This window comes from Podarcis cretensis, assembly GCF_951804945.1.
Source record: "Podarcis cretensis genome assembly, chromosome: 5".
NCBI classification, from domain to species: domain Eukaryota; kingdom Metazoa; phylum Chordata; class Lepidosauria; order Squamata; family Lacertidae; genus Podarcis; species Podarcis cretensis.
Window position 1 is genome coordinate 55600300 of NC_137174.1, and position 15635 is coordinate 55615934.

A 15635-nucleotide genomic window follows, 5' to 3' on the forward strand; every position below is an offset into this window, starting at 1 on the left:
TTCTGTTAACAAGGTAAAGGCTATATTCAAGTTATTATCTGTGGTTACTGGTGCAGTATATAATAGAACACTTTAAAGTGCATTAAATTACTTAGGTCAGGCAGTAAAAGACCTGGGGACTGTGGTATATTGCAGCACAGGAGACATTGTTCAATGGGCCACTAATGAATTTACTCTCCAAGGGAAAGCCGGGACGCTTCACAAATATAACTGCTGTGCCAAAGAACTTCCCCTGCTTCTTGTGCATGCTCCAACAGACATTCCAAAATCTAAGGTGGGAGCTCACTGTGGGAAACGTTACAATGCACTCACCCCACTGTGTTCCACACAAAGCTCACAATTCCAAACATCTGTTGCATGGGCAAACAGGAGATCAGAAAAAGGCTGTACGGCAATACTAAGACATCATTGAGTCATGATACTTGTAATGAGCATATCCAACACCCCAAAAGAAACCTCCATATGAAAGCAGTTTTGTACTTGTTCCCTCAAAAGCCTAGGGATCATTGCTATCATTTTTGTTAGATTGCAAGACCATCTCCTGCAGTAAATGTTCCACAGGTAGCACTTGAAAGGTAAAAATAATAATAGATGGTGCCTATCGTCTGCCCCACTTCTCCCCCCAGTCTATATATTCCTTGGGGATTTGCATGTACTCATGAAAAAGTAGGAAACCTGAGGCATATATACTTTTATACTCCCTCAGCTTTGGGAAAGAGTGTGACCACAATACATTGCTTCTCTGAGCTCAATGGTCCAGCTCTGGCTAGAAGAACTTAGGATGTGTTGGATACATGGGCTTTTTAAAGCAAGGGGCATTGCAGAAGAGAGAAGATACACTGAATTTTCCCTGAGAGATCTGGCTTGGTCTAATTGAGGAACAAATCAAGGCTTTTGAATTCAAGCATGCATTGACAAGGTTGGGGAACTTGCTAATTTCGATGTTTACAAATAATTCTGTGTTCTAAAAAGATTGAAAATGGGTGTGACTATATCTTGAAAAATCATAAACTGGTGCTCCATGTTGTTTTATTCACCCATCCATTGAACACCATCATCCATATACATGATGCTTTGCAGAGTACTAAAGGGTATATCTCAGCTCCTGCTGCATTTGAAAGCACTTCACAGTATGTGCTCCTTCGTTAAATTGAATGGGAGAAGAGACACTGCATTAGGGGTTAGATCAGAATCCAGCTTTTAGGTGGAAGAAAAGGCAACAAACAGAGGGAGCATGGTTTCTGCAAAAGCAACAACCGACAATTGCCATCCCATCAATAACATCCATCGAGAAAAATTTCAGGCTGTTACATGGCGAGCACTTCTTTTGAATCTATCGTTATTTCAAGACTATTGCTCTGCAGTTACCCTCTCATCCATATCCTGCAACAGTTATGCATAACCCCATCACCAAAAAGACAACTAATGTGTTTGTTCCTAACAGAGATCCTTTTAGATGATCTTTCATGAAAAATGTCTGCCGTCAACATTACAGTGTCTATGGGATCACATTATTTTCTTCAGACAGTATAGCCCTATACATGCATTGCTCATCATAGGCATGTAGAACAAGGAGCGGGGCTGCTTCTTAGACCTTCCCCCAATGGTGAATTGCCCTCAGCCCTCAGAAACCACGTGTTGCCTATGGCCATGTGAGCAGAAAGCCACACATAAGAGTCGTGCCAGATTAGTGATGTGAAGGAGGACCTGTCACCCAGCCTGTCCCCAGAGCCCCGCCTCTCAGAAAGGCCGTCACTGGCCAATTCAATTTTTGGATTTCAGCAGGAAATCCTATCAACCAACTGAAACCAATGTCAGAGTCAGCCAACCACACAGAAAGAAACCGCCCCCTCCACACACACCCCAGTTCTCCCACAGCAATTTGCGCTGCCACCGATAATCTGTCTTTCAACTCACCCAATCATGTGCAACATGTGGCTACTGGAAGCAGGGGAGAGATGTGATAGTAAGGCAGAACTAAAACTACAGTGCCATCCTTTCTTCTTTTTCTTCTTAAATGTGAGTAATGCTTAAACAGGGCTTCTAGGTTTCTGGGCTCCTATTGAAGTTTTCTCTAAAGATTGAGGCATAATAAAGGACTGCAGTTTTGTTACAATTTGCACCTGACAGGATTAACAGTGCTACAACAAACAGGGATGGCAGCTGTGTTAAATGAGAATTAAAACACGGAAGAGTTCTGCATAGCTCAAAATAAGACAGATAGCACAGATGTACCTGACCCCTTTGCAATTTTGCTTTCAGTATACCATGACTCCATGAGTGCCCTTGACCACAGGCACAAAGAGTAGTTTAAATTCCTATGTTTAGAAATCATTTTTGCAAGCTTGGAAATGGGGAAGCCAATAGTGTGAGGCAAAAAAATGAGGGTTGCAGGTGAATGCCCTGCGCAGGGACCTGGGAGCACTATTTAAAGTTCAGTGAATGCATAAAGGAATAACATTGGGATGGTATTATTTGGATTAAATAAGAATGGAAGCAGGAGAAGGAACAACAATAGCATCTCCCCAAGACCAGAACATGGGAAGTCACCCAAAAATGTTTAATTTGGAATGGAATAATTGGCTTTTTTAATTGTATTATGATCTGGTATTGTATCAATGTGGCTTATATTGGATTATTATTAATGAAAAATTAATAAAAATTATTATAAAAAATAAAGTTTGGTGAATGCATGTTCATCCACTCAGAATAAGCTGGTGCATTTGGATGTGAATGTGTTAACCAAGTATTTTTTCGGGTTTTGCCCCACTGCTGAATGCAGTCTTCTTTCTCCTGTTGAGTACCTGATACAGATGATCCACCAAAAAAAAAAAAACAACTTTCTGTAGATGAATTGCCATCACTAGACAGTATGGATTCTCCAGACATTTATTCACCAGATAGTATGTATACAAGGAATGAGCAACAGCGGCCTAAAGTTCAGGCCCTGCTTCCTTCTTCCCTCTCAACTTCCAATGTGCCAAAAGGAAGTGATCAGAAGCTTTCACTCCCTGTTTTAAACTAACCAGAGTTTGTGGTTTGATCTGGGTAAACTCTAAACCATGAGTTTGTGGTTTGATCTGGGGAAACTCTAAACCATGATTTGATCGCCATGATCAAACCATAGGTTAGGTTTGATCCTGGCTTGCATTTTAAAGGGTAGTGGTTCGAGGACCCGAACCCCGTGCAGTGGAATGAAACACAAGGACACGTGATATAAGGTTAATGGGCAATAAAAGGCCACAACTTTATTCACGACGGGACGACAAAAAGTGAGGGCTGGAGGCTGGCGCCACAGCAATTTAGGCTGCTGTACACGCCCCCTTGAAGGCACCTGGTTGGGTGCCTGGCCGAGGGCATGGGCGCCAGCCAGGTGAGTGGGAGGCCCCCTGCTTGAGGCAGAGTCCGGCTCCCGGCCACAACCACTCCCCTCTCTTGCAGGGAGGAGAGTCTTTGGAACCTGTGGCCCTCCAGATATTCCTGGACTACAATGGCTAGCCATTGGTCATGCTAGCTGGGGCTGATGAGATGTTGCTGGACTCTAATTCACAATTTAAATGCTTCCTATCATACCAGAGAAGAGAGAGCACTTGCGCCTAAGGCTTACTGCTTCTAGTGCATGTAGAACTAAACACTGGTATAGCATTGCATCTGAAACGAGGCAAAGATATATCATGAGCAATGTACCTTTTGGTCAAGGCTGTATGCTAGAATCCAGTCCTCTTGCTTAGGATGGAACAGCAGGCTCTGGATGTAGAAGCTGAGCCGATATTTTTGATAGGTGGCGCCTTCGTCGTTACTGATCAGTATGCTACTTTCAATCTCAGGATCACTCAAGAGCATTATCTATATAAAAAGAAAGGAAAGACAAGGTGGAAATAGGCTTAATTATATATCTGATACTAACTTGAGATTATTATCATGTGATAAGAATTGCCCCTATATAGTTACATTACATGTAATAATTGTCCCTACAGTGGTACCTTGGTTTACGAACTTAATCCTTTCCAGAAGTCCGTTCTTAAACCGAAACCATTCTTAAACCGAGGCGCACTTTCCCTAATGAGGCCTCCCACCACTGATGCCCTTCCACTGTTCGGATTCTTTTCTTAGACAGAGGTAAAGTTCTCAAACCGGGATACTACTTCCAGTTTTGCGGAGTTAATAAACCAAATGGTTCGTAAACAGGACTGTTTTTAAACCGAGGTACCACTGTATATAAAAGGGACGCGGGTGGTGCTGTGGGTTAAACCACAGAGCCTAGGACTTGCCAATCAGAGGTTCGGCGGTTTGAATCATTGCAACGGGGTGAGCTCCCGTTGCTCAGTCCCTGCTCCTGCTAACCTAGCAGTTCAAAAGCACGTCAAAGTGCAAGTAGATAAATAGGAACTGCTCCGGCGGGAAGGTAAACGGCATTTCCGTGCACTGCTCTGGTTCGCCAGAAGCGGCTTAGTCATGCTGGCCACATGACCCGGAAGCTGTACGCTGGCTTCCTCAGCCAATAAAGCAAGATGAGCGCCACAACCCCAGAGTCGGCCATGACTGGACCTAATAGTCAGGGGTCCCTTTACCTTTACCACTGTATACAGTTACATTGCCTAGTTGGAATACACCATTGAACTCTTGCCTGAATCAATAGTGGAGAGGGGTGGATGGATGTATAGACCCTATGGCTTTTGCGTGGCTAGAACTGTACAAAGGCAAGAGTCATATCCATTGCCCTGTCCACCTTTGTCTCTGGCCCCGCCCACCATCTGCATGTGGCCACCAGAAGATTCTCTGTGAGGTAATCTGGCCCTCAGGCTGAAAGATGCACCCCACTCCTGGTTTAAACATTTTGCCCAGTGAATGATTTTCATATTCCACACTCAAATGTTGAACTCTGCATCTGAAGTGATAATAGTGTCAATGTCAAATATGACAACCAACTATATATAAGGCCTTATACTGTACACTGTGTACTAAAATGTTTTATTCCAAACTTAGTTCCTTTGGCAAGCCCTTTGTGGTAGCACAATTGACACTGACATCTCTTGGCTCATACAAGGATATTCTTCACGACATCACCTCTCCTCATGCAAACCTGCATGGACCCTGAGATTGTCATCTGACAAACTACTCTGTGCACCAGCTCCAAAGGAGCTTCATAGAGTAGTAGCTTCCATCCATGGACTGCTCTTCCCTGAAAGGCCCATGTAGCATCAACTCTGTCATCATTTTGATGCCAGACAAATAAACTTTTCTTTCCCTGGGCATTTGGGCAGCAGCAATGATCGGATGCTTTTACTCTGTTTATGCTCTGGGAAGTAATAAATTTCAGAAACTAAACAAACTAGCTTGTTCTTAGATCAGCTAATTATTTATACTAGATGTTAGCAAAAAAGGGAAAGCATTCTACCTAGGAATTCACCACTGTCATTAGGCAGACAAAGTGACAAGGGTCAAGGTGACCCCTTCAGCTAACTCTAAATGGTTGCAATGGTCTGTATAATACTCCACAGTCACCGATTTTTATCGCATGTGCCAAAATTCTGCAACCAGGAAAGCTTTATTCTACGGCTGGTATAAATTTCACAGAAAGGGAAAATTTACATAATGCCTTATTTTGCATGATCTATTCTGCAATATTTCCTATTTTGCATAATTTATTCCAGTTTTCATAGTCATGGCGAGGAGCAAGGAGCTATGTAGGTGACTAAGCTCCACCTCTTATCTTATTCAGCAACTCCTTGCTCACACGGTCTTTCAAGCAATAAGAACAACTATCCATTAAATTAGAATGATCAGCTTTCATGCATATATTTTCAGACATACCCCCCCTTTTTTGATAGCTGAAATTTGCAGGAAGCTGAATTTTATTTCCCAGTGCCAGATTATATACTTTTTGTGTTCAGCTGGAATCGTAGCACACAAGCAGTTTTGTCTGTGGAGACCTGCTGTTGCTTCAGAGTGCAAGATCAGGCTAGCAGCATTTCAGCTTGGCACTAAAAATCAGCTTTGAGAATCTCAAAGCCTCACTTCAGCAAAAACTTAGTTCAATAGGAATTATCACCTCTATCATCTCTGGGGCCACTGTGACAAAAGCTCAGTATACCATGGAAATAAGCCTTTATTTCTTTTTGCTTCCCAAAGGACTTCCATATTGCACAATAAAAGAGAAAAGGGTTGTCACCTCTAATCCCTATTTGGGGGGGGGGGGACTAAATCACCTTTTCAGGATTCAAGAAAGCTTCTGTTTGGGACTAACTTTGTTTCCTGATCTATTTATTCATATCCAGAGGATAAGAGAGATATCTGTAGCTCCCATTACTAACATTTGCTTACATCTGCAGACTAGATGAAAGAGAATGGAAGATTGCCACAAAGCAAAACATTTCAGAAGGATGCTACTTTTAAAACAAAGATTCTCTGGGGAAACAGATTTGCCACTCACTAAAGGTTATGGTATGGTCTGAAGCCATCAAAAAAACGAAGATCATGGCTACTGGTCCCATCACCTCCTGGCAAATAGAAGGGGAAGAAATGGAGGCAGTGAGAGATTTTACTTTCTTGGGCTCCATGATCACTGCAGATGGTGACAGCAGCCACAAAATTAAAAGACGCCTGCTTCTTGGGAGAAGGGCAATGACAGGCCTAGACAGCATCTTGAGAAGTAGAGACACCACCTTGCCAACAAAGGTCCGTATAGTTAAAGCTATGGTTTTCCCAGTAGTGATGTATGGAAGTGAGAGCTGGACCATAAAGAAGGCTGATCGCCGAAGAATTGATGCTTTTGAATTCTGGTGCTGGAGGAGACTCTTGAGAGTCCCATGGACTGCAAGAAGATCAAACCTCTCCATTCTGAAGGAAATCAGCCCTGAGTGCTCTCTGGAAGGACAGATTGTGAAGCTGAGGCTCCAGTACTTTGGCCACCTCATGAGAAGAGAAGACTCCCTGGAGAAGACCCTGATGTTGGGAAAGATGGAGGGCACAAGGAGAAGGGGGCGACAGAGGACGAGATGGTTGGATAGTGTTTTCGAGGTTACCAGCATGAGTCTGACCAAGCTGCGGGGGGCAGTGGAGGACAGGAGTACCTGGCGTTCTCTGGTCCATGGGGTCACGAAGAGTCGGACACGACTAAACGACTAAACAACAACAACAACAAAGGTTATCAAGTGAAGAATGCTATAGATTAAAGATTTCCTCTTGTTCTAAGCTTGGATAAAGAGGTCAAGGGTCTTAATTATAGAGTACAGTAAATGGGCATCCAAATTTCCCAATGATTCATTGTTGACTCACTTTTTGCTTCAGTAGGCCTTCTTCCCAGGTAGTGGGAATAGGATTGCAGCCTTACAGCACTGGTTGTGCTATTTGGGGACTTACAGTCCCTATAGTTTAAATGTGTGTGGCATATCTCCCTTTGCAGCTGCTTTGTCAGGAAACTCTGCTTAAAGGAACTTGTGCCAGCTGTATCTCTAGGGGACTCCACACATTCAGATTAAAAGGTTGACTGGGAGAATGTGATGGCGCTCACTGTTTCTGCTCCCTACCTCCGTGTATTCAGCCAAAGACTTGCAAAAATACTTTAGGCAAACAAGTTGTATGGGGCTAGGCTCTCTCTATGCAGCTGAAGACTTTTCAGAAGACCAAGTCCCGGATCACATATGCCTAGCTAATGTACTTTAACTTCTGCAAACACTGGCTCTGCCCAGACAATCCACTGAAAATGTGGAGGTTTGGAAAGGGCCAGAAGCATGATCATCTTCCTGAGCCTCCATATTCAGTGAAGATGTGGGAAACATGTGAACAAAGTTCTCATCTTTCCATAATATCCTGAGGGAAGATGTGCTTTCCCTGGATGTTTCCTGCCAACCAAGTTGTTTGCTGTAACTCTGAATGGGGAGCACAGAAGGGCTCTGTCTCCCCATATCCTTAATAATTGCAACTAGCAGCAACCACATAGGACTCATGTCTGAAGACTAACCAAGAAAAAAAATTTCTCTGGTAGCTCTGCAAAGTGAGCATATTCCTTGTGCAATCTCCACTTTCCCAAGTGATCAGACTTTCCAGATACAGCACAGCTGAGTTTGGCTTCCGTTGCATGGAGAGATCACTGCAATCTCTCTTCTTCTTTTTTTGGCATTAATATATGGGTTTATTGGCAAATATAGCTCACAGTGTTTGCAGAAGTTAAACATTCCTACAATCAATAAATCCGCTGCCACAAATCAGATTCTCCGAGATACCCTCTAGCCTACCACAGCCCAGCTTTCTGCATTTTTGTCTCCAGCTGTAGTTCCATTCTCGCATCCCCAAACTGGCTCCTTTCTCTGTTTCAAAAATACCACTAATTACCCTTCATGTATAAATATCTAGCTTTTCCCCTTCCTTGAGTTGAAAAGGGAAATAAGGTTCTGATGAGCTTTACCTTCCACATCATCCTGTAACAACTAGTTACCCTCAAAAGCATTACCAAGGAATTTGCATAATAAAAGGGTGTGATCTAGCCAGTATTCACACTTGCATAGCTTTCACTAATCTCCAACAAGTAAATGGGAGTAGGAAAGGGGAGGAATTTAGTTCAGTTCAGATTTAAAGGCAAAACTCCCCAATTCACACTTTCAGGAACAATGAACAAACTGAAATGCAGCCATCCATCAAAATTTGCACTTCTCTGAATTTTGCAAGGCAGTTCTGCAGCCAAGTTATGTGTACAAAAATGCATATACTGAGGTGTGCATATATTTATGAAAATAGCGTACAAAAATGCACTATATTCAGGAAAACTGCTTCACAAAACTTTATATATTAGGCACAGTTGCATACAGATTTGTGCATATTAGAAGAAATTAGTACCTGATGGATTTTCATAAGGACTTCTAAAAAAAAAAGTGAACTGGTGCAGATATCTGGAGAAGTAAACTTAATACAGTGGTACCTCTGGTTACAAACTTAATTCATTCCAGAGGTCCATTCTTAATCTGAAATCGTTCTTAACCTGAGGTAGCACTTTAGGTAATGGGGCCTCCCGCTGCAGCCATGCCTCCGGTGCACGATTTCTGTTCCCATCCTGAGGTAAAGTTCTTAACCTGAGGTACTACATCTGGGTTAGCAGAGTCTGTAACCCAAAATGTTTGTAACCCGAAGTGTTGGGAAAATGAGCAATGGAGAGAAATCAAAACTGAAAGATCTGCCCATCCCTATTGAGGAGTAGACAATATGGGGCACTTCAGTTTGACCTGCATTGTTTGCTTTCTGAGCTACTCCCAATTAGCTGCTTCACACACACACACACACACACACACACACACACACAACAAATGACCTCTACCACATTTCACTCACTGGTTCAGTTCCTGATTGAACTGATCAATGTCTTCAGCCTGATCCCAATACAACCTGCCTATAAGATTTGTGGAACATCAATTCCTTGATTTCAGAATGCCCAGGGTTCATCACAGACTAGTCCACTCCAGAACCTACAACAGACTAGCAGAGAAAGAGGTGGGGGTCCTGGAAGGAGGAACAGGGGTCTGCTTGTGGCTTCATTCAAGGAAGGAGCTATAAAATAGAAATCTAAATTATTAAGCTTGGCCTGAATATGTATAAGAGTCCCAGGCATCGGAGCACAACTAGGAGAGTGAGCGTGAAGCGTAGCTGTATCCATTTTTTCTGGTAATCTGTTCCCAGACATGACAGATGATGAGCAAAATCCCCAACATCTTTGGTTTACTGAAACCGATATCAGTTTGGCTTGGATTATACAAATCAGCAGGGAGCCTTTCCAGCTTTGGTTCACACAAGAAAATCAAAACGGTATCAGCTTCAGTAAAGCAAAGATGGAAAAGCTCGTGGTAAAGGAAAAGACTGTGCAGTGAGAGCCTATCTCCCTATTTAATAACATTTAACCCTTTACACAGCAACCCCCTCCAAAATAATAATATGTGAACCAAAATAATCATCATAATAAAAAATAGATACTTCACATTTGTCAAAGGGCAAAACTACCTCTTCTTATTATGTGTCTTCAGAAAAGGATCCACCCCATTCATGATTTAGATTAATCTCTTTTCATTAGCAGCCAATAAACAAACACCAGCTTCTCTGGCAATGCCCAGGACCGCCATTTATAATTGCCATAAGGAACACCAGAGAGTTGTCAAATATAATTTATAGCCTTTTAAGATCTAATCATTTTCTATAATATTAGATTAAATGGCAGCCCTTTATTAAAGAGGAAATTATAGTTCACCTTGCTACTTTCTGGAACATTTTGTTATATATTGTTTTTCTCTGTCCATTACAGAAGCATATAAAGTACATTATTTTTTTGGGGGGGGGGGAAGTGCTGCAAAACGAACTTGAAGGGAATAAGATTTCCCTTTCCTTTCTGCATCCTGGCTGCAGAAATTGTTCTGTGAAGGATTTGCAAGGGCACAGTCTAGACTGTGATGCCAGATACCTGGATGCAATTCCAGTGGAGCAAGAAAATCCAGTCAAAACAGGAATCACCCATAGGTGATTCTTGCTAGAATCTTAAAACGTTTACTTGCTTTAAGGCATAGTTTTGAAGTGCATGTTTCTAGAATTCATAGTTTTTATCGCTTTTCTTCTTCTTCATTTGAATTTGTGGAATATGTTAATTAACATAAGAAGAGTCCTGCTGGATCAGGTGAAAGGTCAGTCTAGTTCAGCATCCTCTTTTCATAGTTGCCAACGAGATTCCTGTGGGAAGCCTGGAAGGAGCACCTGAGTGCAACAGCACTCTTTCCACTTGTGATTCCCAGCAACTGGCATTCAGATGCAAACTGCTTCCAACAAGATGTTTGCATTTGATGCAAAGTGAATTTCTCTCCCCCCCCCAAAAAAAAAAAAATATTCATTTTATAACACAAATAAAAAACACAAACAGAAAAGACAAACAATACAAAAAAATTCTTGCCATATTCTTATTTATCTAAACATTGTTAAGTGGACTCCCTCAAGTCCCATCTATCTGATTTTCATTTTAATTCATCTTTAGCAGTTTACATATATCATAATTTCTAACCATCTTTTTTTTTAATCACACTTAAAATAACTTCACATTTTATCACATACAAATAATACTATTTTAAAATACCCTATCTTCTACTTCTAACCCTACAGCCTATATCCACTTCCAAAGCTATTCTAAGGTTTAAATAATAACATATTTTTTCAAATATTTCTTAAACTTCTTCCAGTCTTCTTCCACCGTCTCTTCTTTCTGGTCTTGGATTCTCCTGGTCAGTTTGGCAAGTTCCATATAGTCCATCATCTTCATCTGCCATGATGCAAAGCGAATTTCTCACTTCATACCCATTTTAATGTTCCCTTCTTGAAAGAATCCAGATGATTTTCATGTTTGCTCAGGTGTACATTTGCACAATAAAAGAAAAGACTGCCCACTTATTATGGTATAGCCTGCTTATAAGTGGTCATGCTGGGTCCAAAATTAATGTATCTCTTTAAGTTTCCCTCTACTTTTGTGTGTGCATAAAAACCTCTCTGTGAGGTCCACTCTCAGATCCAATTTAATAACTGAGAAAGCAAAACAAATAAGAAGACCTATCATGCTTATACCCTTTGACCAGATCCAACCCACAAGCCAAGTATTGTGACTGACAGGTGCTTGTTAATCCATACCCTTCATTATAGCATATTGACTAAGGCTGCTTCCAAGCTGTCACTGTTTTGTGGGTGGGATTCAACCACACAAGGCAAGTTCAAGTTGTGCAATTAAAGTAGATTTCATAGAATTGCAGAGTTGGAAGGAATCCCCTGGGTCATCTACTCTGCAGGAATCACAGCTTAGGAATCCCTGACAGGTGGGCACCGAACCTCTACTTAAACATATCCCATGAAGGGGAGCCAACCACCTTCCAAGACAGCCCTTCCCATTGTCAACCAACTTTTACTGGCAGAAAGTTCTTCCTAATGTTTAGTCAGAAACTCCTTTCTTATCATTTGAATCTGTTGCAAATTAATCAGGATGCATGCTTAAGAAACAGCTCATCTGGAATTGACCATAGAGACTGAGCCCCTAGTTTGAATCTCACCTCTGTCATGAATGCATTTGGCAAGCCATGCCCTCTATTTCTCCCCGCAGTGCCCCAGTTCAGCCCCTCTTTCCAGGGGACTTGGAGAACTGTGAAGGGAACAGGGGTATCCGAACAACTATCAGCACCCATAACAAACTAAACTTCCCAGAATTCTGTGGGGGCAGCCATGATTGTTTAAAGTGGTATCACAATGCTTTACATGCATAGTGCAGATGGGGCCGCAGTCTTTGCTTCTTCTGTTATCTAGCTGTAGTTATTGCAACAACCCAGTAAGGCAAGTCCATATTATTATCCCTGTATTACAGATGGGAGGCGAGTTTGCCATGAAACTGAATCAGGTTCCCTCCCCCATCCCTATCACAGTACAGCCAAAGGGCAATGAGTCTGACAGACCTGCCTGAAAACAAGCCTCTTCCAACCACAGCCTACTGAAATCCAGCTGCACTTGCCCAGCCTCAGCAAATTACACACAGAGAGACTGTAAAATTATATCACCACTAGTCCCCTTCCCATTCTCAGTTTGGATTACAAACGTAAATGCTTAAAAATCTTATTGGCCCACACAACCACATCTCTTGACAAAAGGAAGGAAGAAAGAAAGAAAGCCCTTTTGACTGTGAATGTTATGTCGTACCATAAAGGGACATTTCTATCAATATTACCATTCCTTGTGCCTTATTAATTTCCTCTCCCACAAAAAAACCCCCCAAACATAAATTTCAAGTGCAAATTACTTGAGTCCGCCTCTTTCAATGGGAGCCAAGAAGTTTTGTAGGTACAATATCTGTAACAATATCACTGCTGAGTTACATTAGCAAGAAGCATCTTACAAAATGAATAAAGAAGACAGGATAGAAATAAATGCCTTTTGTTCCCAGGAATAAATAGAGGACATTAAACTCTTGCTTGCAGGCAGCCAGTTTGTCAGCTTTTTGAATATATGCTCCCCAGGTTAGCCTGCCTCTGTTTAATTTTTGTAGGCAGAAAGCCGCAAAACCATCCTGATGCTGGAATAACCGCTGGGCTAAAGAAGAGCGCTTCTGCTTGGCACAAACAACCGCCCATTGTCATTAACAGAACACAGATGCTGTGCCTGAAACATCTCTTTTTTTTAAAAAAAAAAAAAGCAGCAAAATAAAGCTGCACCTGAAGAAATGTCTGGAAAAAGCAGGCCTAATTGGGTTCTGTATGCAGCGCGTATTCATGCTTTCCAAAGCAAGAGTACTTAGCTGAAAAGACATGTCTTCAACTGCAGGAATTATCTTAAACTCAAACTCAAGGTGGTTAAATGAAATAGGCTAGAACCACCTTCAGACATTCTGAAAGTATGAACATGTTGGGAGGGGAACAGGGATGGTGCTTGCTAGTCCCAGCCCTGGACTCAATGTGTTGGTTAGCTCTGCAGGAGCAATCTGGTACCCTACAGTTTCCAGGCTCTGTGTATACATGGACACAATGGGCAGGATTTACCTAACATGTCCAGTCTGTGGAAGCCCTGTTGCCTTAGTTTAACCTAGACATAACCTCTAATCCTAGCTTTTTCATGGCTATTCATAACTGTTGCCATTCTTTTCTCATGATTTCCAGCCTTTATGGCTGCTTCATTCTTCCAATCAGGAATCAAGTAATAGATTCTATTACAATGGAACCTGTACTATTTTTCTAGAAAAAGAGGTGCTGGAACTCACCATGAACTTCTCCCTTGTTCTCTTAGAATGGCTGAGAGGTACTGAAGCTGAACTCCCAGTGAACTCCCAGTGACTGAAAAAAAGCTCTGGTTGGACCACAGTGTGTGTGTGTGTGTGTGTGTGTGTGTAAATGTTTCAGATTTAGCCATGTACTGTGTCACAAAGGCAAATTAAAGCTTTTAGGGTGGCAGAAATTGTCCTCTCCTGGTCACATGGTTGATCAAAGCCAATCAGGGATCAGCCTTTTGCAATGGTCTCCAGAAAGCTGCCAAGAGTGGGGCTCTATCTCATCCCAATTCCAATTCAACACTATAATTCAGTTTATATTATATGCTTTAAAACTTCCCATGCCTAACTTGTTCCCTTTCAAATTCTGCCTAGAGGGTCGTTGTGATTCATGACCTTCCTTTCTGCAAATTGTTCTGAGATCTCAGGTAAATATTCCAATGGCCAACAGGGCTTACAAAACTGCCAACTTCTGAGTGGCCTCAATCCTTTATCAGAAAAATCTGTGGGTTTTTTCTACCCCAAAGGGCCAGCCAGCTTGGACCTACTCTTCCAACTTCTTGTAACATGACTTATTATTACTTGGAAATTAACATTAATAACAGATTTAATTAGCAGATATAGCTCCAGATTATCATCTTTCTGGAACATAATGATGCAGTCTTACAGGATGAAGTGCACTCTTCTCACTTTATATGGGTTTATGAAGCATGTGTTATAAAAGTACCTCAGCCATACGGCTTTTATACCTTGGCAAGCATTTCAAGGCAATCCCATAAAATCCATGCAAATCTTAAAGTGTTAAAGGTGACTTTCACTACAGTAATGAAAGAACAAGACAGACGCCCAACGGAAATTAAATAGCATCCTATCCTTTGCTTAGTAGTTTGTAAAACAAAGCACAAGCTCAATATTTCATTGCCTTGCACAGGTTTCTAAAACCAACCTTCTTGATCAAAAATGGAGGAGTGAAAATTTGCAACACTGAAATAAAGCATCACCTTTCAGCTTCTATGCTAAAGAGTATGCCCCAAGGCTATAAGCTAGGAACAAGGTAGAGTTCATTCCTTGACAGTTCTGTGCTTTCTGCTATCCTCCAAACTCCACCCGCCCCCAAACTTCTCATCTCTCTCATGTAGTTGGCAATAAATCCCTTTGGGGATGCAAACACTCAGCTGTACAATGAAAAATGTGGAAAACATAACCCCCCATCAGCTCTAACAGTTAGTTCAAAGACACCATTACTGCAAGATGTTTGTGTAACTCTCCAGAATGGAAGGTTGTGCTGCTTTTGTTCTCAATATGTGTGCCAGATACAAAGGCTGGTACTACTTTCAAACTCTAATGACCAGAGTTTGGGAAACAAAAGTTTACAGTATGAAAGCTGATGTTGAACACAATTTGCATGGGCCTCTACTGTACTCAGATATATTATGATGTGAACCACTACCAAGTGAGGTCAAAGCTCAGAGCTACACATGCCGTGCTGCCTTTGAATCTAGAAGAGCACAAAGCCCCCTATAGCTTTATACTCTATAAATTTGTCTAATCCCCTTTGAAAGCAAAATAGGTACAATTGTCATCACCCCACCTTGTAGTAGCAACTTCCAGAGTTTAATTGTGCACTGGGTGCATAAATACTTCCCTTTGTTTCTGCTGTATCTCCGCCTAGTCAGCTTCACTGAAAGGATCTAGATTTTGTTACAGGAAACCTCCATCTATTTTCTCCCCATCATAAATGAGTATAGAGATTGGGGGTGGGGGAAAGATACCACACAGAGATTGTCACAATTGCTTATTTTACATGTTCAACATGTAAAGGGGGAAAGTAGTGGCATATTTAGCCTTAAAAGGCCAAGAAGGCTAAGGAAATGTACAA

The 15635-nt window shown here is 41.8% G+C and overlaps 1 protein-coding gene across 2 annotated transcripts in view; it reads right to left on the reverse strand.

Moving 5' to 3' along the window:
* Positions 1 to 15635, reverse strand: part of SORCS3 (sortilin related VPS10 domain containing receptor 3) — a 418783-nt gene that overhangs the window by 175921 nt on the left and 227227 nt on the right. For both annotated transcript variants that reach the window (XR_013838924.1, XM_079976042.1), the window contains exon 4: positions 3688 to 3846. Coding sequence is in view for 1 of the 2 variants with exons in the window: in XM_079976042.1 (XP_079832168.1) it covers positions 3688 to 3846 (159 nt within the window). In the remaining variant the exon portion in view is untranslated. The remainder of the gene's footprint in view (positions 1 to 3687; positions 3847 to 15635) is intronic.